The sequence below is a fragment of the Cupressus sempervirens genome, chromosome 7 (assembly GCF_028749045.1).
Source record: "Cupressus sempervirens isolate cs-2001-9-10 chromosome 7, ASM2874904v1, whole genome shotgun sequence".
Taxonomy (NCBI): Eukaryota; Viridiplantae; Streptophyta; class Pinopsida; order Cupressales; family Cupressaceae; genus Cupressus; species Cupressus sempervirens.
In genome coordinates, this window is record NC_143124.1 from 671164418 (window position 1) to 671189405 (window position 24988).

Here is a 24988-nt window from a genome sequence, read left to right on the forward strand (position 1 = left end):
TTTTGTCCAACTAATGATCAGTGTCTACACAAACCCAATGGGAGCCAACTCTAAAGGAACCAAGGGGGTTCCTAAGGGAATGAGACCAGTGACAAGAGATGTAAGAAGGACGAACAATGAGACCATCCTATGACTATAGATAGTACACAATACAGGAATCCGTCTTAGGACAGAGGCACCTATGGGGATCTTAGTTACCAAAAACGTAACATTTAGGCTGCATTTCGCGTTTCAACGGCCTAAACCGGTTTCTCCTTCCAAAACAGCAATTTCTCTGTCATTTCTAAGAAATTTCTGCAATGTTTTTATATTTGTATGACATGCAATTTCAAAAAAAAAAAATTTAAGTAAACTTGTGTTTATCTCCATAAATTGTGCGTGTTGCATTATGTTTGATCACTAGTTTAGGGGGCTGCGACTTTAATGTAAATTTAAATTCCATTATAAATAAACTAAAGTAACAAGCTGTCAGTTTTATAATAGGTAAATTAAACTCAAAGTTGAGATAATAAATTATTTTTTAATATTAAATTGTTAGTTTGAAGATAAAGATAGGTAAATTAAATTGAAAGTTAAGATAAAAATTTATCATTATATATATATATATATATATATATATATATATATATATACGGGGAAGCCTCATTTCCTGTTTGAACGGATGAAATAGGTTTCCCGTCATGAAACACCCTTTCTGGTCAATAAAAAATTAATATTTCTAATTTGTTTGATCTGTTGTTTTTTTCTTTAATTTCAGGAGTTCAATTACTTTGCGATCAGTTTTATTGCACACTCATCCTGCCCGCTGCATACAACTGAAGTTTTACTTTTATTATGCATTTAGTTAAATACTAAAGTTGTATTTATTATGATTGTAGTTTAATAAATAAGAATTCTTATTTTGAAGTTGTAGTTAAAAAATTAATTAAACAATTAGTTTTAAATATGAAGTTTAGACTTCAATGTGTGTAAATATTTGTATTCAAGTTAATAATTAAGATATTGTATATAAAACTTACATGCATATATATAAGTTGAAAGCATATGTGCGTGAAAGAAACATGCAAGTTATATATGACCTAAGATTATATATATATATATATATATATATATATATATATATATATCGTTTCTTTTACACAACCTTAAAAAATTTATTTCTCGTCACGTTTTTGTTGCTGTCACGTTTCTCGTTTCTCATTTCTGGTAAGTATGGTGGGGATTGACACATATGGTATATGAAACTTTAACAAAAATAGAATGATTGTAGTGAGTTCTAACAAATCACACAGACAAATAGCATTTACACCATAAAAAGCATTAACTAAAGGGCAAAGATGTCTAAACAAAGACAACATCTAAAAGTAGTACAAATAAGACAAAAATAAAGTCTAACTAACCATTAACTTAGATTCTAGAATAACAAGCTAAAAAGAACAAGAACCTAGGAGACAAAATATTCTAATAACCACCCCTAATGGTCATTCTACCCACTACACCAAGTTACCCCATAAACTTGACAAACTTTTCCCAACTAAGAGACTTGCTTAATATGTCTATAGTGTTGTCCCCAGTGGATACATACAACAACATCACAAATCCATCTTCAACAAGCTTTTGGATGTAGTGACAATGAAGGTCAACATGCTTTGTCTATTTATGGGTTCTTCGCTACCTTTAAAACTCCCTAATTACCAAGATGAAGGTCCTACCTGAGGCATGTGCATGCATACAAGCATTTGACTAAGCCAAATTGTTCACAAGTTGCCTTAACAAAGAGAATGCTATTGTTGGTTACTTCTTTTTGGTCCATGTGACTATAGACGTTTTATCGTCAAAATAATTGCCCAATCTAAGTCTAAATAACCAATGGGTTGAAGACCTTTACTTCTTACATACAAAATGTCAAAATCAAAAGTGCCCTTCACATATCTCAACACATGCTTCGTAGCAACCTAAAGGTCAGCTTTTGATGTTGTCATGAAGCGATAAATGTAAATCACAACATAGCCGATATAAAGTCTAGTGGCAGTGAGATGGATAAGGTTGCCCACTAGTTGCCTAAATGTTGATTCATTCTCCTTCAATGAATCAGGTTTGGCTGAAAGTTTTAGTCCTCTCTCCATACGTGTAGATGTTGATTTGCAAGCATGCATCCAAAATTTCTCCAACAAACTTGTGGCATACTTTGACTGAGGTGTGAAGATAGAAATATCTATCAGCCAAACCTCTAGACCAAGGCAATAACGGAGAAGTCCCAAATCTGTCATGTCAAATGTCTAGTGCAAATTCTATTTGACCTACTCAACCAAATGTGTTGCACTACCAGTAATGATCAAATCATCAACACAGATGACAAGAACAAGAATCTCACCACTAGCATGCTTCACATACATATTAGAGTCTGAAGGCTTGCACTAAAACTCTTGATCAATCAAGTACTTATCGATCTTGATATACCATGCATGGGCTGCCTAATTGAGGCCATAGAGAGATTTTACCAATTTGCAAACATGATGTTCTTTACCTACAACCTGAAAACCATGAGGCAGAGTCATGTAGACTTCTTCCTACAAATCGCTATTGAGAAAAGCACTCTTGACATCAATTTGATGGATTCACCATCCAAACTAAGTTGAAAGGGCAAGGACAAGACGAATGGTACTCATTTTGGCAGTGGGAGCAAATGTCTCATCATTGTTGATCCATCCTTTGAAAATCCTTTAGCTACTAATTGTGCCTTGTACTTATCAAGTGTGTTAAAAGATCAAACAACACCCAAGTATTGTTTTTCAAGAGACTAATGTTCAATTACCATAGCTTGTTCTTGTTATGATACTCTTTGAGCTTCTAAATATGTCTCGAGCTAAAATATAATATGAATATTGGCCATATGAGAAAGAACTAGCATTGCTTCCACCTATCCCACTGCAAAAGCTTGTTATAGAGATCAAAAAATGTCAAAGTTGTTAAAAATAATAGTCCACCAAGATAACTGATGGGGGGGGTGAATCAGTTATCCATTTAAAACACTTATTAACCTTAATTAATCGTAACCATTCAATCAAAGTAAACAGCAAACATAACAAAATGCACATACACAATTACACCAAATTTGTTAACTAGGGAAACCCTTGATCAAGGGGAAAACCCCAGTGGGGATGGTACCCACAAGATGATGTACTAATATAAATATTCCTTGTTAGAGGATAGACCTTGTTAGGACTCTGTTACAACATTTAGTACATATGAGTCCCTGTTAGGAGATTCCAACCCTGTTAAGAGTTGAAGAAGACAGAAGGACCCACTATCCAAACAACTTCTGTGGCAAGACCACTGAACTTCACTGTCCAGCTGATCTATCAATTATTCCTTGCAGAATAATTGTTCGTACTGTGCTTTATCCTCTTTCCTCTATCCTGTCAACCGAACCAATCACTGTCAAACCTTGTATACCAGGTCACAAACCTTAGATCCAAATACCAAACCTCAAATCTCAAAATAAAACCTCGGCAACGAAGTTTTCTCCAACTTCGCTCTGCTCTGCTTATCTTCACATATCAACCTAATTACTCAGTGTTCATATCTTTTCTCCTCTTTTCCGCTCTTTGTACTTGCTTGTATAACAAAGGAAAATGTCCTTCCTTTATACCGAATCCAAAAAAAAAATCCCTTGAGTCGGCTATTACACCTTCTCAATTAATTATTATAGGACCTCATTAAGAACACGTTTTACATAGCGATAACATTAATCTGTTGACTTGTAACTTGAATAACTTTCCGTACGTGTAATATTATGACGAGCGAGCCTAGCCATGTCATCTCCAACATGTCTTCAACATGCCTTTAACCTTGCTTCTCAGAATAACAACTCTACTAAGAGATATAACAAGTTTACTAGAACATGCTTCTATAGACTCTATCTCAGAACAATCTTCACCAAAACTTGCATAACTACTTCTAGACTTGATATCTTTTGCATCCGAGGTTAGCTGTGTATACTAGACACTTAGTAGTATCTCTCAATAACCTCGCTAGTGAAAATACTCAACAATTTGTCCGTACAAACATGATTTTTACGGCTGTTCTTTTGTCGGATACCACAGAAAACTGCTATGTTAACATCAATGACAAACACAATCATGAATGTAACATATCATCATAATAATGATCTAATCATGTTTCTACAATACTGCCCCATAGGAATATCATCACCATTCATGCTTCCAACAAAAGCAACACTAGTAAAAGTGATATTGATTGTCTTATGAAATGGTCGTCGAATCGAGGCATACTTTTCAGCATGATCACTGCCATATCTTCTTCCTCCATCTTGCGGCCAATCACCTCAAGTTAGTCACGAATGTCCTTGATATTCGTAAGATGTGCCCGGAGAGACATCTTCTCATCCATCATGATAGAAAACAACCAATTTTTCAGAAAAAAGCTCAGCTCTTATCAAACGTCTCATGAAGATCCTTCAAGATTTCTCAAATCTCTTTAGTTATTTTGTCGTAAGGCACCTATTGGAGGTCATCATCTGTAACTAAAATTTTGATCAGCATGACAGCTTCCCAATTACGTCCATCCCATTTGTCCTGATCTAGCTGAGTTTGAGTAGGAAATATCTCCTTACCTAGAACTATCTCATCCAGACTACAATATCTAAATGTCATCATCATACACTACTTCTAGGTGTTGTAATTGCAGCCATTGAACCATTGATTTTCCCCCAACATAATGTTGGTCAAAGATGACATCAATAAAACTGAGGTTGTTGGTCAACCATGTAAAGACAAAAAAGTCAAGGCAAATGTCGCACAACTCCCAAATGAAACACACTGAAAAAACTAGAAGAAAAAAAATCAAACATGATGAAATTTTTTTTTAAAAATCATTAGAAAAAGAAAAAGAAAAGAAAAAAAAAAAAAAAACTATTTTGGTTTTGGAAAATCCAGAACAGCCCTAGTCAGGTTCAAGGGTTAAGATCCCTATTTCCAAAAAGCCCAAAAACCCCTAAGAGTTAAAGGATAGGGTTTAAAACAATATTTCTGCAAAACGAAACGATGCTGAGAAAAAACCCAAATCAGGCGCCAAATTGCAGGCTTAAAACCTTGTCATTCACAAAAAAACACAGTTGAAAATCACAAAAAATCATGGCTTAAAAACGCAGACAACAGCAGAAACATCAAGATTTTTTTGTTTCATAGACAGAAAAAACATGAAAGTTGCAATGAAAATCTGTCTGTTTTAAAACACAACAAAATCGCCTCACGTGGGCACAACCTGGGAAAAAATTTGCGAGCCAGCAAAGGTGAGAAAATCATATTTCAACTACCATTTTTAGTTGTGTTTTTATTTTGCAGTGGAAAGAATGCAATTAGAGAAAGGTGAGGGTCAGGATAGGTAAAAAAAGATCATAGCAACTAGTAAAACTGCATTTATCGTAGAAAACGAAGCAGAAGAAAACTGCACGATTCTAAAAAAAAGCTTTCACAGAATTTTCCCTTGAAAAAGTATAAATTTTTTTCCAAACAAATAGACGTGATTTCTTAAGGAGAAACTCCCACAATTTTGTTGTAAACCCTAGCTCGGGTCTGAAGTAGACTGCATTTTGAATTTCTCACAAAAATTTGGCGAAAAAATTCACTGCTCTGATACCATGAAACAAAAAAATGAAATAATTGTATTAACAAATCACACAAATAACTACGATTTGCAAATATTATAAAAAGCGTTAAGTAAAAAGCAGAGTTGTCTAAATAAAGATGTATAAACATAGAACATATTAAGACAGTTGAAAATAAAGCCTAAATGACCATTAACTGAGATTCTAGAATAAAAAGTTAAAACTATTCTAATAGTATGAATGAACTGCCTATAGATGTCGGAAATGATGCATCTGTTCAGTTCCCATCTAGAAGGGAGGAAATGGTGAAGGGCATCAACCTCAATCCCGATAAAGCCAAGGAGGGCCAAGACCCCAACAAACCGTGAGTCATAACAGAAGTAGAAAAGAAGAGGCAAAAGACTTTGAGGAGCAGTAAGAAAGGTGGGTATACCTTTTAGTCACCAATAATCAGAAAACCCATAATGTGAACTCTATTAAAGATTGTGTGAAAGGGTCTTCTACTAAATGACCTAGATATATAGAGATTGACAAGAAAACAAAGGCCGCAATCCTATGACCTGTGATGTGGAATGTATACAAAATGATACCTACTGTTCACTTCTTTTCATGTATATAATGAGATACCTAGTTTTCAAAGGCTTTGTAGAGGAGGGTAGTCTCCCCCTCTTGAATGGTTCTCTTCTTACCACCATTTCTTATGAAGATTATCGACTGAAATATAAGGGACTAGAAAACCAGTATAGGAGGTTTGAGGATAAGTTATTCTATAAGTCTAGGCTTGATATTGACTTTTATAAGAGGAGAAGTTGTAGGTCTCAGCCTCGATTGCTCACTTGAACCTTTTTGGTCAAACACATTTTTCCTCTGATCATTTTAAGGGCAGAGATGCTTTTGTTGTTCTCATTAGCAGTGAGTTTGCTAACTCTATATTGACGATGATTCTCCTCCCCATCCTAGACCTACTTGACTTGTTCCATTTGAGAAAGGTTGTAAATTTAGCCTTTGGTTTGTTTATGCCCCCACTGACTACAAAGAATGTTCTATTCTATGGAGTCAATTATCTTCCGATCTCTCCAATGTGCCTTGGGTTTTGGGAGGTGATGTAAATATGATTGAAATAATGATAATAAAAGTGGTGGTAGTAAATATGATTGGAAAGGTAATGAGCTCTTCTTTTGGGCTAATTTTAAAAGAACAAATTTGATTGATCCAGTTGTGGAGGCATAAAAATGAAACTTTGGCTCACTTGGACCAATATGTACATAGGGTATTAAAAGGCTTTTTCCTAGGCTCAACAAGTTGCATTTAGACAGCCCTTTTTTTGTCACCACCCTCAGTTTGGATAACAATGTAGTATTTCTCCTTCACCCTTGGGCCTTTTTACTCACCCTCCCATTGAAATTTCCTTATTTCCCTCATCTGCTCCTATCATCTTTAATCTTCCTTTCAAGGTCTTTTCAAGCTTAACACCTCCCATGTGAGAGTTGATTCTTTCTTAAAGGTTCTCTTTATCTTTAGAATATTTGTCAAGACTCAGATAGAGGGCAGTCCTGTATTTTCATCTGATCTAAATCTATTTCTGTTGCACAGAAATGTTTGCAGGTTAATGTGAAAGATTGGGCCAAAAAGTGGTCAGTTTTTTTAGGAATATTCAAAGGGGTCTTATTTCACTTGAGCAGAAGTTTCAGTGTGTCCCAAAGAATACATTCTGCAGAGCAAAGTTGTTTTAACGAAGCAAGTCCTCGGATGTGATCACATAGCTAGAGCTTAAGGTGCTAGCTTGGGATCTAGGCTTAGCTCGCTCAAGCGGGATGACAAAGAGTCAAAAAAGAAATTTAATATTTTTAGGGTCCAGCATTTCAGAGAGTATATTGATGGCTCTTTGGCAAATAATGTTTTCCTAATTGAAAATCTGAAATTCCTTTCAAATTTTTTATAAGAGTTTATTTAATTATAAGGGTGTGGGCATAGAAGTTTCTAAGATTGGAGACAGTATCAAAGAAATTGACCCTGTAAACTCAATTCAACAGACAACATCTCCATAAGTGTTGGATGAACTATTTACCTTCGATGATGTTAAGAAACTCATAGCTTGCATACTCAAAATTGAGTTGGACTTGGCGGACCAGAAATTTTTTATTTGGAAAAAACTTGAAAACTTAAAAAACACTCAAGTTTCACAACTCAACAAAGCTAAGCAAAATAATGAAATTGAGAAACCCTGGGTACCTAAATATAATATATGTGCCTTTTTATGCTATAGTCATCTTGAATTCAGTGGTTGATTTAATCAGAAACAAAGTGTTACCCCAAGTTTCCAAGACAAGATGTCAAGACAAATTTCTAGAGATGGCAAAGATATCCAAAATTTCAGTGTCGGCAGTCTGTTGTTCATATAGCTATATATATTTGCATGTAGATATAAATAATCTGAAACCATAGTGGTCAGGCAGTTTGGCTAGAGACCATTAAGGCCACAGATGCGAGCAATAACGAGGCTGAATTTTGTGCTCTATATGATGTTGACAAATGGTGCTGGATGGAGAACATCAAAGAAATCCAAATCAAGGGAGACTAGCTTATTATTGTTAACATAATAATAGCAAATAAAGCAATTAGATGGAAGGTACAGCTGTAAGGCAGATTTTGAATGACTTAAACTACTATTCCATACAGCATGTATATCGGGAGGCAAACACTGTCGTCAATTTTCTGTCAAATATAGCGATTCATGAGACAGACTTTGTCATAACATTAGATCTGAATCGTAGAATTCTATGCGGGACGTACTTGAGGAAGATAGAGGTGATATTCCAATGGCAGAGGATGAGGTGAGATGGGACGATCTCAAAGTTTAAAGGAGGTAAGATGGCTGAGAAATTTCTCTCTCAAGCCTGGCCAAACAATGTGATAACGGCAAGCTCAACAACAAGTTTGAGAGTTCAAAATGATTTCCTCTCCGCAGTGCGAATAATATGCAATTGCAAGCAAAAGGGTATTGACAATCAGCTTTAGTAAGTGTTCTCCTTCTCAAGAGACATTGAGGAAGGAGTTACCCAAGACATCATAGGAAGGAAGTTCATGGAGCAGGCACGTTTTCATAACGCTCAACTGTTGTTACAGTTTGTGTACACAATATTGTGCAAAACTAATGATATGGTCCACCCACTGTGCCATTTTCTAGGTAGTGCACCCATAGCCTTGGGATGAGTCCCTTGAGGCTCTCAAATGTGTCAATGAGACCCGGAACAAGCTTCATCAGGGACACCACTATATTGAGGCCATGAAGAACAATGATTAACTGGAAGGAATTGTTGAGAATCTTCATGTGGCAGTCATACAACACCAAATGGACATGTATACATATTTAGTTAGGTTTCATAATGTTTTTTTAAGTCCTGCACAAAGTGTAAGGCTCCAAGAAGAAGTTGTAGCAATCATATTCTGTTTCATACTCAGATGTAATCCTCTTCTTTGATATCAGTAAAGGGGAACCTACTCCTTGGTATATATATATATATATATATATATATATATATATATATATATATATATATATATCGTTGTTGCACACAATGTGTCTAGATGTGTCACTGACCCCTTGGGACATGTCTCTTGTACTAGAGACTTTGCTCGTTTAGTGGTGAAAGATCTCATGGTTTTGGACACCATTTCGATGTTTAAGAATTTAAGTGCATCTATAACAAGGAAAATGAGAGGGGATTTCAATGTTGGTAGGAGACTTTGGTGTTACAATCACTAAGTATCATTAAATTATAGTTACAGTCCACCATTATTTTCAGATTTCCTATAAATTATTAAATTATATCAACTCCATGTACCCTTGTCTCCTATTTTGAAAAAAAAGCATACAATACTAATACCAACCTCTAGATTCTCCAAGTACTCTCGTCTCCTATTTTCTTTTATGAAGGGTTCAGACCTGCAAGGCAGCCCAGCGAAGGCACGAGGTCTGCGAGCTACCAACCAACAAAGGCCACCACAAACGATTTAGGAACCCGATACGGGTCCACTTGTGCCTGAGACCTCTTTGGCTTCGAGCCAAGGACTAAGGGGCTTAGCACTTGAAACCTCGTAACAATTTGTAATGTCCCCATTTTTGCCAAGCTCCTGTAGTGGATTGAGTCAGTTCATTATACTAACCCTCATGAGCTGACAGGGTGATTTGGAGGTCTCAATTGTGGGCTTACTATTTTTAGTAAGTCAAATTCAGGCAATTGCCATATTTGGCAGTGCAGATGGTGGCACTGGCATTTGGTCGTCACCTGCATCGGATGGGGATGTTTATTGCAAGAGTTCATATCTATTAATTATTTATTAAAGTTTCGTTACTATAATAGCACTTTATTATAATAATGTTATAAAATGATGTTGTGTTGGTGAAGCTCCTTAAGTGAAGTTGCATTTGGGAAACTTTGTGCCTATGGGGGTTATAAATATGAGCCCATTTGATGAGAAAAGCATTTGATTAATTATTTTCTTTTGTTGTATTTGTGATGTTTTTGAGATTGCTACCTGTGCCCTTGCTGAAGTATAAGGGTTTGAAGCTGATTGCGTTTTTCCACAGTTGAGGTTATGGTTAAGTCTGAGAATTATTCCAATTGAATTATCTCCATTTCTATACTATTGCTTTAGAGAATATCATTGGTGCTGAGAATTGTGCAAGTCTGCTATTACTTCTCTATTGTTTACACTGTATTTGAGAAGTTGTTTACTGCTGGAGAAACTCGTCTGGTTTGGTAAGAGATTTGGTTGCATATTTGAAATATTAAGACCAGTCATTCTGATTGGAGAGAATTGGTTTGCATTTCAAGGCTGCCATTTCATCTGTGGCAGCATTAGAACATCCTAAGAGTTGCGGTTACAGACTGGAGGCCTGTGTTTCATCTATTAAGGCCTGCATTTCATCTTTCCAGGCCTGCGTCACCTTAATTAGGGCCTGTGTTCCCTTATTCAGGCACCTGCACTACAAATAGAGGCTTCTGTGTCCCTTATTGTGACCCAAGATCAACATTCAAGGCCAGTATTTGGCCATTAGATGTCTGCGACCCATTTCTGGGGGTCAGCTAATTAATTTATAGGCCTGCATGTGGAGAATTAAAAGCTGCATAGGACAATCCAAGGACAGCATTTCATATTTTGAAGAATGCTATTGATCACATTGCTGGCATCAATGATCTAACATCTGCTGGAAGGTACAGGTTCATCTCTGAATTTAACTACTATAGAATGATGCTCAAAAAATTTCTTTGAAAGTAACTGCTAGTTCTGATCAAGGAAATCCACTTTGTGTTTCATTCTGTCTAAGATATAATCATCAAATGTTTTTTTGCAATCTGATTTGTTTGAAGATAATTGCTTGATCTTCTAATTATCTAAGTGAGGTAAGTCAGGAACTGCGAAATTTGCATTCATTAAATATCTGGAATTCATTTAGCATAGCATTGTCAAGGTGTGAGCCAGTTGGATCCATTTCCGTGGTATTGAGATAGCTTACCAATGTTTGATGAAATGTCAAACTACAGAATAATTGATGTTTGTTAGAGTTATAGCCGGATTAATGTTGTTAACATTTTTAGACCGACATGTTTAGCATTTCTATGTGGGACTCGTGATATTGAAAAAGGATTCAAGATCTTTGGATCTTCAAGGTATTCAGTTGAGAAATGAATATTGTACTGCAAAACTGAAAATGTCTGTATGACATGTTTTCAGTTCAGATCAAATAATGCAAAAAGTTAAAAACACTTCTGTGTTCTCTGCAGCTTCCTCATTAAGAGTATGCACATTATTTTCAGATAAATAAATCAAGGGTTTCTATGTTTAGCTATATAAATTTTCTATATTGTGTATCTTATTTGTTGCTTCTATTCATGTAAGATCAAACATACCTTGCTCCTATTCATGTAAGATTAAACATACCTTGAAAAAGATATGGAGGGCTGTGTTGCATTCGGAGATTGTTAAGAAGAGTTGCAAGAAATACCCTATCTTGGAAATGTCATCGTAAGGCAGTCATGATACCTTGAGTCCTCTGAGCTTGAAGTTTTGATGTTAGAAAAAGGGATTTGCATGGTATAAATTGACTCTACAACCCCAAAATAAGTGTCGAACATGGATTTTTTGGTCTTAAGTTTAGATTCAAAACCCTAAAACATAACTATTTCAATATTTTTGTTATTTGAAGTTTATACATGTTCTCAAAATACTGTAACGAAGGCTTAATGGGGATCTAGTAAATCTTGTAACCACCATACAGATCTACATAGAATTTGAGAGAACCTTTTCTACACAAGGGCTATCATTTGTAGATATTGTAGTAAGGATTACCCTGCTAGGTCTAGCAGAACCTAATGTGCAGAGGAGAACAATACTTAGTCTGCTATTTGTCGGCCACTGATCTGAAAGACTTGAACATTGAAGATAGCTACTCTATATAAATATTCAGGCAACCAGTTAATGGCACCAACAGGTCCACATAACAACCATCTTTTTCAAAAACCATAAGAAAAAGAATTCTATTAATCTCTTGCCTATGTTACCGAATTCGCAAAAAAAATAGATGTTTCCAATTATACTATATATTGGCATCTAAACAAGTTTTAATCTATCAGGTTGGACAAGGGATGGAAACTTTCATCTAGATTCAGTTGGAATCATGCTTACATGTACCTGAGATATTAACTATAACAATGTAATTTCAAAACAATTTCAAATGATTGTTGAATAAAACATTAAGGTTTCATTAGTTTCCATTAAATACTATGATATCGTTGCATAAACACTTGCATTTCTTCTATTTTAAGCCTAATAGTAATTTTTAATCAGCAAGAGCTTCTGCTAAGTGCTAAAGAATCTCATAAGCTGCAATAAGTGTCTTCAACTAGACAATGTTGAAAATGCCAAGCTATATTTGTTTTAAACAACACAAATTTTCTTATTTTTACTAATCATTGAACCACTGAAAGGTATATTTTCATTTGTAAACAATAAATATCATATTTATATTTCATATTCACATTATTATGATATTATTGCATTTTTTGTTTCTTGAACGTTTTTAATTTCGCATTTTTAAAATTTGAAAAAACAAAAAACACATAATCTTTCATAGTGTAAGTTTCTTGTTATTATTACTATTTGATTGATTGCTATTAGCACCAGCTATATTAAGTTTTGAAATTTGATAATTGAGAGTTAACATATTATATTTAAAATTTATATGTGTTACGAATATAAGATTGTAAATTCATATTATTTAAATTTGATAGACTAAAGAATTCGTAAGCTCACCAAATTGCAACTCAATGGCAAATATGAAGCTTGTGATGTAGCTTCATCTAAACTAGCTCCTAGATTTATCATCTTATGAGTTCCACTAAAGATGACTCTTAACTACCAATTACACAGACCAGTTATTGTATTGATAATTTAATACTGAACAATGAATATCCAACATGACATTCAAGCTTGAAGATTGGTATTGAATCAGCATACTTTATTTCAAACTTGTAATATTTATGGCAGTTTTGTTAAGCATGTGCATAACATGTGGCATGAGTTTTGTTTTTTTGTACAAAAATACTAAATACCCTAAATGCACCCCCCACTGGCCCTCCCCCCGCCTCAATCGAAATTTGTTGTATGCACATATCTGTCTAAATCCCCTATTCTGATTCAGTGAGCTATCTACTAGTCATCAATGAGAGATTAACCAGTAAAATTCCAGTGGGTGTATTTTTCCCCTCAGTGGATAGTTTTTTGGCCCAAGTAGGTGCTCAATATATCAGCAAACTTACAACACTTTTTCTATCACAAACTACATTCTTGCTCAAGCTATATTGGGCAATGCAATGGCATCCTCAGTGTGAGGAAACCCAAAAGATGATCAGTTTTAGGGGCTTTGATGACTCGAAATGGTTGGGAAAGGAAGGAAAGCATCTATAATTTGCTGAGAAAAAAAAATACGTGTGGTGGTGAATAAATTCAGAAACTGTGCTAATCATTTTGCAGAAGAAAGTCTATTAATTAATGTAAACACTGTCTATAAAAAGATCTGAATTGGACTGAACTGATATGGATATACTTGCTTCTAATTGTTAGCAATTATATGCTGTAGAAAAATATTGCACACCATGTCCAGTAGTTGATAACAAAGACAATCTCATTAAACTCAGAATTTTAACAACCCTTCACATTTTTAAATTCTAAATCTCAGAAGTTCTGGATTTCTACAAAAATATTTCTTATATTTTTGAATTACAATTTTCATGTTTTTAGAATTATATAGAGTATGGTCACCAAAATATACCCAATAAAAATGAGAAACCGTTTGAATTCAGAACAGTACACCAGTATGGACTGCTCCAGAAGAGAAAGAAGATCATCCTTTGGCCTATTTAGAAAAAATAAAAAATAAACATTAGAATGATATTAAAACATTTCATCTCACATTCCAAGAACATATTCAGTCCCGTTTTTTAGTCAAATGAGTTCACCACTTGTATTTAAGTTCACAGCAAAATCTATACTCCTAAGGAAAACAACTAAGATGTGAAACTTAATCATAAGGTGAAGGGAAGAAGGAAGTCATTACAATTCACATTCATCGAAATATCTCCACCACAGCTTCAAAAAGAGTTGGATACTAAAAGCCATTCTGGTGAGTTGGTAAAGTGGAGGTCCATATCGAAGCCGTTGCTCTTCCATTGGCCTGAAATATTATAACATAACACCAAAGCACTTACATGAAAGTAAGCATAAGAAAATCTTGAGTGTACAGTAATCTTAGAAGGAGAGACTTCATGTTGTATTTAAAATGACATGACACGCATTTTGATTGAACAATCGAAAGTCAACAAATATTAATCTGTCCAGAAAAATATGCTACTTACCCATGGTGGTCATTCACCTTTCGAACAAAGTCCAAAAGTACCTGCACATAGTTCAGAGATTAAAATTTTAAATTCATCAAACATATATATCAAAACTTACTTCTAATCTAGTAATGGTCACAAACATCCAAATGACAGACAACTTGCAATCAAGTAAGCATCATTGCAGAAGATTCATAGAATGTTTTTCCCACATTGTTCTTATAAAATGTCTCATAATTTTAAAATAAATATGAACACTGCCTAAAAAGGAAAAAAACAGTGTACAGTGTCATAATTCATTTTAACCAAATTGTTGGATGCAAATTGTCTTGATTTTTGAACTAAACTCAATCCACAGACTTCATGCAGCTACTAAATATAGCATAAAATCATCCACGAACTGCAATTCTCGTTTACAACCTTGAAAATGTCTCTTAAGAATCCAACAAATGGCACGTAGAGAAAATCCAAGTATAAGAGCCTCTAACAGACTAAGTTAAATAAAAGGTCTTATATCTGTATCTAGTATAATGCATAGCATAAACCAGACATATCTGGCAGAAATATCTCCAGTAGCATGATACCTCTGGTACTCCAACAAGATACTTTACAATGGTTTTGTAAACCCCCGTTGCAGAGCCAAGTTGAGCAAGTTGTTTTCGCCTGAAAAGCCCCAGATAAGAAAATGCTTCTAGTAAAAAAGCACAGCCTATCATACAATAGAGAAATGTAGCGAAACAAGTCTTCAAAATCTACCTATCCATCTGCTGCTTCCACAAGAGACCATATTTGTCATGGATGCTTCCTCCTGAATTAACAACAGCCTCAACTTCTGCTTGTCGCTTTCTTTCTGAACGCTCACGCTGTTGCTTAAGAAGTGTACCTCGGAAATCCTGTGGCATGTACGTCACAACTGCAAGTAACAACACTTGGTTGAATAATCAAAAACTAACAGAATTTTGACCCTCCAGTTTTAAAGAAAGGTTTCATATAATAATTTCCATTATCCTATACAAAATCCTACCTCAACATCTAGAATTTCAAGACATAGGAACAGCCACTTTTGAGTTATCAAAGAAAACAAAACAATTTTTAGACACAAGACCTCTAATAAGAATACAATACCGATCAAAGATGATAAAATATAATATGACCACTAAGAAAATGTAAAAAAAGAAATTCCTAGACCTTATTGGATGTGAGAAACCTGGACTTTGAATTTAACTTCAAAAATTTGAAGTCTCTGAGGAAAACCTACTTAATAATAGATAAAATGATACTTGCTTAAAGAGCCTCCCAACAAAAGTAAAGCTAATGAAGTAAATGAATAAAGAGAGTTTGGTCAGATTCTGAGTTAAATGGATGATCTCACAATAGTATGTCCCACATTTTGGACTAAATGGAACAGTATTTTAACCAAAATTTTCACTTTTTGCCAATTGTAGCAAGCAAATGCTATAAATCTGAAGATGAAATGAGCTGGTGGTTTTTTAGATTTTGTCTGGGTTCTAATTTTTTAATTCTATGTTCACTAAAAACGCTATACTTAAATAACATCTATTTCAAACTATATTTTTCAAAAAACTTACTCCAAGGACTACAATCCTACAATATTTCTTGTCATTGTGCCCCTATTTGACAGTACAACCCTGCTTCGAAACAAAAAAAATCTCTAAAAACTTTGTGAGCACTAATCTATGAAACAAATAAATTAATCATATTCAATGCACCTATTTAAGATCTAGAGTTACTACATATCCTATACTAGGTTTGATAAGGCAGTTACAAAGTAATCACAGGAATTCACTAACTTAGAGGGGAGTCTAAAGGAAATCATTGAGATTGCAAGTTAAGATGGGAGGAGGGCCTAGTAGAATAGGCATTACTTTGGCTGCTTCTTTCTAGTTTTTTTCTAAAGTTCAATATCTACTTAGTTTTATTGTTTTGGGAGGAGGTGTCAATCCCTATGTAACAAGCTAAATTAAATGATATGATCCATGGATGGAATCTCTAGCATGCAATCACGATGAACAACAACATCGACCAATAATTCGTTGTGGGATTAAATAATTTAATGAGGAACAACGATTTGGTCATTTCTAAGTCTGAGCTTCAAGCTTTCAATAATTTAATGAGGAACAACGATCAGGTAATTTCTAAAGAAGATTAAGGTAATGCCATTGTTTTCATGAGCAAGCCCATAACCCATGCTCCAAGATTTTAAGAAAGGTCAAGTCGGTGGTATCCTCATCCTCCTTTGAAATTGAAACCAAGAAGCGCTCGTTACCTATGAAAGAGGTAACTCCTAGAATCTATGGTCTTCCGAAAATCCACAAAGAGAGAATTCCTCTTAGACCCATCGTCGACACCATAAGCTCTCTCACCTACAAGTTGGCTTCTCACCTTGCTAGCTTGATCAACCCTCTAAATAGGCAAGTCTGATTCCTTCATCAAAGATTCTACCCACTTCGTTGATTTTATCAAAGACAAAAGGTTGGGATACCATAATCTCTTGGTGAGCTTTGACATAGTCTCGCTCTTTACAAAGGTCCCCATTCCTGATGCCATTGAGATTGTCAAGAGGAAATCTAATAATGAGGTTGCCTCTCTCGTCGAGCTTTGCCTTAGCTCTACTCTTTTCTCTTTCCAGTATGTTATCTATCAGCAAATTGATGGGGTGGCTATGGGTTCACCTCTCACTCCCATCATTGCCAACCTTTACATAAAGCACTTTGAAGAAGTTGCCCTCTTTTCTTTTCCTCTTAAGCCAAAGTGGTGGAAACGTTATGTAGATGACACCAACGTGAGTTGGCCACATGGAATTGAGAGCCTTGAAGATTTTCATGACCACCTTAATAGCATGGCTCCTAGCATCTCTTTCACCAAGGAAGTTGAAATAGACAACAAGATCACATTTCTTGATATTCTTCTCGTGAGGAAACTAGACGGCCCTCTTGGTTGTGTTTTTCGAAAAGCGACACATATCGACCTCTATATTTACTCTTCTTTTCATCACCACCCTAGCCAAAAAGTTGGCATTCTGAAGACCCTGGCCATGAGAGCCTATTGCATTTGTGATGAATAGAACATTAGTCAGGAGCTTGCCCATCTTCGTCAAGTTTTCAATTGGAATGGGTACTCTAATAAGCAGATTTCGAGAGCTTTCAACCAAGCCAAGTTTCAACTTCTCTCTAGCGTTAAGCCCATCCAAACTAAGACCCCCCCCCCCCAACCCAGTGCTTCCATCCCTTTCATTGAAGGCATTTCCCATAAGATAGCCAAGATTCTTCACAAGAAAGGTCTTCGCTACTCATTCAAGCCTTTCTCTATGGTGAAGAATCATATCCCTTCTCTAAAAGACTGTAGGGACTTGTTTCTCGATGCTGGTCTCTAAAAGATAGTAAGCTCATGTGGCGTTCCCTATATAGAGGAAACTGCTCGCTCAATTCCAACTAAAATTAAAATAACATAGTGCTGACATCAAAAATGAGTGGACCAGCAAATCAGCTCTAGCTGACCACTCCTCTTCCACTAAGCATTATTTTTGCCTTGAGAACACCCACGTCTTGTGTAAAGAAGATAATTTCTTCAAAAGGAAACTTTTAGAAGCCATCGAAATCTCTAATCACCTGTCCAACCTTAATCGTGATGACAGTTGGAATGTTAGCACTTCATGGCATCCTCTTTTATCCCACCTCCACTAGTCTTTGTCCTTTCCCCTCTCCTTTTTCTTCTCCCCTGGTTGTGCTCCTCTCCCCCACTTTCTCGAGTTCCCCCTCTCCTTCCTTTCTCTTGTAGAGTTCTCTTCTTGGCTTTCTTTGGTCTCATTTGGCCTTCTCATTGTTCTTCTCTTGTTAGGCCTTCTCTAGTTTTGGTGCCTCCCTTAGTCCTTCCTGCTGCAGTGGCAGAGAAGAGAAACGCTATAGGAGGCAACATTGTTGAAAATGTAATAGGGAATTTAATGTTATGTTTTAAATGCTTTTAGTTTTTAAAGTTTGTAATAACGTCCTACATGTGGTGGCATACCTAGAGTAGCAGTTCGATAAGCTCTCCAGATATAGCCACCTAGGACCAGGTGTGTGGATCTTAAATTAGAATAGTTTTTTTTTAGTTCGTAGGTGGAGTGTTTAATGATTTTTAGAATCCAATAATAGGTAGTAGGCAGTTTTGGGAATATTCCTGACTTAGAAAACGACTGTCTAATATTGGTAGAAAAAACGTTTCAGATTCTTATCCTTTTTTTGGATAGAAGACATTCTTCTTTTCTAAAATAAGAAGAAAACGTTTCACATCCTTTAATAGGAAAAAGAAAGTCAGTTTTAAGGGTGAGCCAGTCGGCTATGTAAGACACGAATCGAATTTGGAGAGATATGGAATGTTTTTTTTATTTTGTCTTTGTGCAAGTTATCAATGGTCTGAGTTTTGAACGGATTTTTCTTATCTTCTCACTGGAAACAAGTTGATAATTTGCAGAAGATTAAAAAGTTTTAGTTTTGGGTCGAATTTGGTATGTTTGCAGAAAAATGTACTCTGATGCGGGGTCAATATCTCAGGTTTGAACCGTTAGATTTCTCTCAAATTTTTATATGTTGTTTGAAACCTAGTTATGCAAAATATCAACGGTTGGATTGAGAAAATATTGTCTGGTTCAAAAGTTATACATGTCTGTTCATGGGTCTATCTAGAGACAGCAAGAAGCAATGTTTTGCAGAAAAATGTACTCTGATGCGTGGTCAATATCTCGGGTTTGAACCGTTGGATTTCTCTAAAAAATTTATATGTTGTTTGAAACCTAGTTACGCCAAATCTCAACGGTTGGATTGAGTAAATCTTTTCTGGTTCGAAAGTTATTCATGTCTGAGTGCAGGTCTATCCGGAGGCAGCAAGAAGAAATTTTTGGAGGGGTTTATTTTTAAAGTTTTGAATCTAGTGGATGGTTATAGGAGTCTTATGAGTTGAGTCTAAGGTATCTCTGGTTGTGTTTTCATAATAATAATAATGATAAGAACAGTTGGTTCAAATTACAATGGGTGGTTATAATATATCGTGTGTGATCCTGAAGGTTGTAGATGCCCCTTGAAGCAACTCAGTTGAGTGACTGATTCCTCCTGAGTTTTCCAAGGTGTGGCTCTGCATCACTTCCCCACCTCTTTGTCGCTCTCCCTTCCTTTTCTTCTTATCGGGGTTTTCCTTTCTAGTCCTCTTATGTTTCCTTTTCGGTTCCTTTCTTTCCTCCTAGTTTCTCTTGGTTCCTCCTCGGCTCTCTCTCTCTCTCTCTCTCTCTCTCTCTCTCTCTGTGATGCCTATTTGAAAATTATCTATTTTCATTGTGTTTTTTCTTTCTTATTTCACTTCTTAATATTTTTTGCCTCATTTTTCCTTTTCCTTTTGTTTCATTTTCATGTGTGGATGTTAGTGTTAGTATTTAGTGGGTTATATTTAACTTGTTTGGATACTTCATTAGTTTTTATGTGTGTGTGTGTGTATTTATACGTATATATGTATAAATATACACACATATATATACATGAATTTATCTTCCTATTTGTTTCATATTTTTTTGTCTTATTTTTTTGTTGTGTTCTTGCTATGTATATACATATATATGTATATGTGTGTGTGTGTGTGTGTGTGTGTATATATATATTTTGTGTGTATATATATAGCACACACACACACACACACACACACACACACACACACACATATATATGTATGTATTAATATAGATATATATGTATATGTATAAATATAGATATATATGTGTGTGTGTGTGTGTGTATATATGTAGGCAGGAGCCTACAACACAATGGTAAATTGTGAGCCTCTTATCGAAGAGGTCTTGAGTTTGAATCTACTCCCAATCGCACTTGATAAATACTAATAATATAATACATAATAATTAATCTCGGCTTCGGCCTCTTACCAATCAAAAAATATATATGTATATATGTATGTGTGTGTGTGTATATATATATATGTATAAATATAACATATGAATTTATCTTCCTATTTGTTTCCTATTTTGTCTTATTTTTTTGTTGTGTTCCTTGCTATATATATACACACGCGCATATATATCTATATATCTATGCAAATATATATACATATATGTATACATATATATACATATAAATAAAAATTAAAAAGACAAAATATAATGGACACACACACACATACATATACATATATATATATATATATACATATACATACGTATATATAGTTGTCTTTTTAATTTCTACTTGTTTTTTATCTATATATATCCTTCTATATAGGGGTTGATTTATATGTGTGTGCTTTCGTGTATATATATTCTTTTGGCTAGCTCGGTTTTTGCTTGTCTATTTTGTTTCTTCTTTTTCCTTTCATATTTTCTCATTTTTTGATGTTGCTTTTATTTGGTTTTTGTTTTTTGTTCTTGTTTGTTTATTAGTTTTCTGTCACATCAGTGGTCTTTCTTCTTTCCATCTTCCTACCTCTTTCCCTATTTCATCTTGTTTGGGTCTGCAACTTTATTCTTTTCTCCTTATACTCTCTTGTGCTTTGTTTCATCCTGATGATGGATCACGGAGTCTAATTCGCAACGTTGATGCTAAAAAACTTCACATGATTGAATCCAAAATGCTTGCAAATAAATCTTCTTGTCAAAAGAAAATTTGATTAGTCACATATGAGCAACATAGGTCAACTTTGAAGAGGGTGATGAAGAATAACAATGTTCACCTCTCAAATGATCCTACCATGCCTTAGATCTCCATATGTTTGAGATGTGTTGTCTTTCATGTTATCTACATTTATTTTGTGGGGCTTGTATAGTTTAATTATTGTTACATGTAGTCTTTACTGAAAGTATATCAGTTATTGTTTAGAATATTATTATTTTATTGCTTTAATGGTCAATTATGTAATATATTTAATTCTTTGTAGATAATATCGTTTCTAAGATCTTCTTTAGTTTCTTATTTGAAACTTTCTATTTTGTACATTTATTAGTCATCAAATATTTTACCAATTACTTTGTGTAATATGGTATCAGAACAAGAAGATTAAAAAAATTTTAAAAAACTCATTTTTCTAAAATTTTGATTTTTGGAATTTTTTAAGACTTCTGAAAAATGATGTTCTTTTGCAGAGAGTTTCTGGGTTGTCTTTCTTTTTGCAGGATCGTGAATATTTTCTCAAACCGGACTAGGGATTTAAAGATATTCTTGGGCCCAATTTTTTCCCAAACTCGTGGCCTTTCTCTGCATTTGGCTTCCCAAGCAGCATTTATTGACACATGTTTTTTGCTTCACGCAACCTCTGTTATCGGGTTTCTGCAAAATCTATGACCAGCCTCTGCCACGAACATTGGTCCAGCTGCTGCCCCTTTGTTTTTACACGCCGTGAAGGTTTTCTGAGCCACACGACACTTTCTGGTGTTGTTTTAAAAACTCAACGCCTTTGCTTGTGTCTTTTAGTCATTTTTTACTAAAAAATGGCATTTGGCACAACCACCTGAGGGTCATTCCAACTTTCAACTACAACAGCTAGGGCATCTACTTATTCACATTTTGTTATGTAGTAATTTGCCATTTTTATCACAATTTTTTGGCTCATCTTTAGCCAGCTAGGGTTTCATTTGAAACTCTCATTTTTCATGTTGGTTTGGAAAACTAATTGTAAATTTTTGGTGGGTTTTTTGAGAGCTCAACTGAGTCAGTCTCAAAAAAATTGGGCACCTCATTTTCCGTGCCTCAATTTTTCTGCCAGCAAATTTGACTTTCGGTTTCAGATTCTTTTTGGGTTTTTTACAAGGATTTTTGGGTTGTCTTATGGATTTTGTTGGGTCAGTGGAAAATTATCGTGGAATCCAAGCCAACCATACTCCATCTTGCTGAAGTCTATACTTGAATTTGCCTTTGTTTCCTGCATTGGGATTTGTGTTTTTGAATCCATGCATTGCCTCTTCTATAGTTTTGCTTTTTGTGCATTGGGTAACCTGCAAGATGGCATAATTGAACAACTTAATGTTGAAAGGTAATCAGAGATTCAATGGCAAGAATTATAACACCTAGAAGGAGCCCATACTGACAATCTTTGAATACCATCGCCTTGAGACAATTGTTTCGAACACAGAGACTCGTCCTACCACAATCCAAGCAGATATGGACATGTTCGATGATCGGAATCGAGAAGTTGTCATGCTTCTCAAGCTTTGTCACGGTTGATCAGTTGCTTTCGATCCCTTTAGGCAAGTCTGTAACAGACACAAGGCAACATCTAAAGGTGTTGCATGAGACATTTGACAAAAGTTGAGCATTCTTTCTACAAAGCCAATTGTTCTCAATCATAATGGATGGATGTATGTCCTTACAAGAGCATCTCACAAAGATTAAGGACATTCAGATTCAACTCGAAGCCATTGGTCGGAATATGGAGGAAGAAGAGATGGTAGTCATCGCAACAATTAGCTCGCTTGGTAACTGTATCCCGTGAAAAGTTGAAACCTTGGAGGAGGCAGCAATAGTGAGAGCAGAGAAGAGAGGGAATTTTAGAAGAAGAGGACAACCAAACCTACACAGTCGATTGCTACAGATTGCAACTCACTTTTGTTGGCAACCAATAAGGTCAAGGCAATAATTGGAGAAGGTGGTAAGCAATTGAAACTTATTTTTGATCATTCGCAGTTTTCTACACATAGCAAAGGTCTTTTCTGAGTTGTGCGACACTTTTTGGCATGTTTTTAAAACTCAATGCCTCTGCTCACATTTTTAAGTCATTTTTACTAAAAAATAACATTTTTCACAGCCGCTTGAGGGTTATTTAGCCCTTCAACTACATCTAAGACTAGGACATCTAGTTATTCACAGTTCGTTTTGCACTAATCCACCATTTTCATCTCTCTTTTTTCTGCTCATCTTCAGATAGGCAGGATTTCATTTGAAACTCTCATTTCTCATGTTGGTTTGAAATACTAATTGTAAATTCTTGGTGGGTTTTTTGAGAGCTCAACTGAGTCAGTCTCAAAACCTCATTTCTTGTGCCTTGATTTTTGTGCCAGAAAATTTGACTTTCGACTTCATATGCTATTTGGATTTTTCACAAGGAATTTTGGGTTGTCTTTGGATTTTTCTGGGGTCAGTTGGAAAATTTTCTCAAAATTCGTGCCAGTTGTACTTCGTCATCTTTTTGAAGTCCATAGCTGAATTTAACTTTGTTTCCTGCATTCAGATTTGTGTTTTTGAACCCGTTCTATTGCCTCTTCTATGATCTATGTGTGCAAACAGGTTTTAAATATGGTCTTTAAACTGAAAAAGATCTGATTTCCTATTCAAGCCCCAACACCCACAGCTGATGCTCACATGGCATTTGAGAATGGAGGGAAGAAAGGAACCCGTAATAATAAAAGCTAGCGGAGCCCATGCACATAAGGTTTTTTATTTATATTTCCTTTTCAACGTTTCCCTTGTTGTTGTTTGTGTGACTGGTACCTCAATGCACCTTATAATTGTGCTAGAGGGACAGCATCTGCCTAGCTTGATCAAACACCCTGGCAGTTTAATTGAATACTTACCTAATGTTAGTCTTTTTTTTCAGTATCAAATAATTCGTATTTTGTGTACCCTTGTCTTATGAAATATATGCAAAAACATCCAATTATTGTAAGCCGCACACAATTAATACTTTCAAATATAAAACCTAGTCAGATTTCAGAGAGTTGTGTGCAGCTTGCATGGTGCACAAAAAGCATAAAAATGATAAAATCTGAAAGTCCAACCATTTTTCCTTGTATAAGTTTCACCACTAAAGAGTGAGTCAGAGTTTACATATCATTGTATTTGCATGAAGATGCTAGTTTGTACTCTATTGGTATTCAAGTCCAATACAAACCACTTCCCCAACACTGTTCAAACTCATTTGATACATTTTTTACTTTTAAGTTGTCTTTTGCAAATAGTTTATGTTTCATCACCAAATTTAAGGAGTTTGAGAATTATGACTCAAATATCTCATACACTTCTTTGCATTGGCAATCAAAAGTGTCAAAGAATTTATTCTTCCATACAGAACCTAAAAGTAAGGATGTCAAATACCACTATTTGTGGGTCTTAGACTCTTAGTGATGAACATCTATTGTCTGACTGTAACTCAAAAAGAAGACATGTTTACAAAATCTCTTGACATGAGCAAATCTGAGAAGTTTCCAAGACAGCTTGGCATCTATCCAAGATTCCAATGAGCTAATTCAAGATCACAGCGGAGTCTGATAAAACTTGATCCTAAGTCCTGTAGCATAGATTATTGGCATACTTTATAGTTCAATACATGTCAGTAATTGGGGGTTGCTTCTCCCAGTGAGACACCCCCTTCGATTTGTTAGTAGGATATTTTTTATTATTATTGTAATGTATGTTGTTTGTGGGTAGTTGACCCAGTAGGAGATTTTACTGAAATTTCCATTGTTTACGTGGGA

General features: G+C 35.2%; 1 protein-coding gene across 1 annotated transcript in view; it reads right to left on the reverse strand.

Annotated features, from left to right (window-relative positions):
• The window catches only part of LOC149548451 (retinal-binding protein), a 103117-nt gene that overhangs the window by 49573 nt on the left and 28556 nt on the right, over nt 1-24988 (reverse strand). Inside the window, exons 4-8 of the mRNA XM_089792519.1 lie at nt 15286-15442; nt 15114-15192; nt 14548-14588; nt 14250-14366; nt 13965-14048 (exon numbers count right to left, since the gene is read on the reverse strand). Of these exons, the coding sequence (XP_089648645.1) occupies nt 13965-14048; nt 14250-14366; nt 14548-14588; nt 15114-15192; nt 15286-15442 (478 nt within the window). The remainder of the gene's footprint in view (nt 1-13964; nt 14049-14249; nt 14367-14547; nt 14589-15113; nt 15193-15285; nt 15443-24988) is intronic.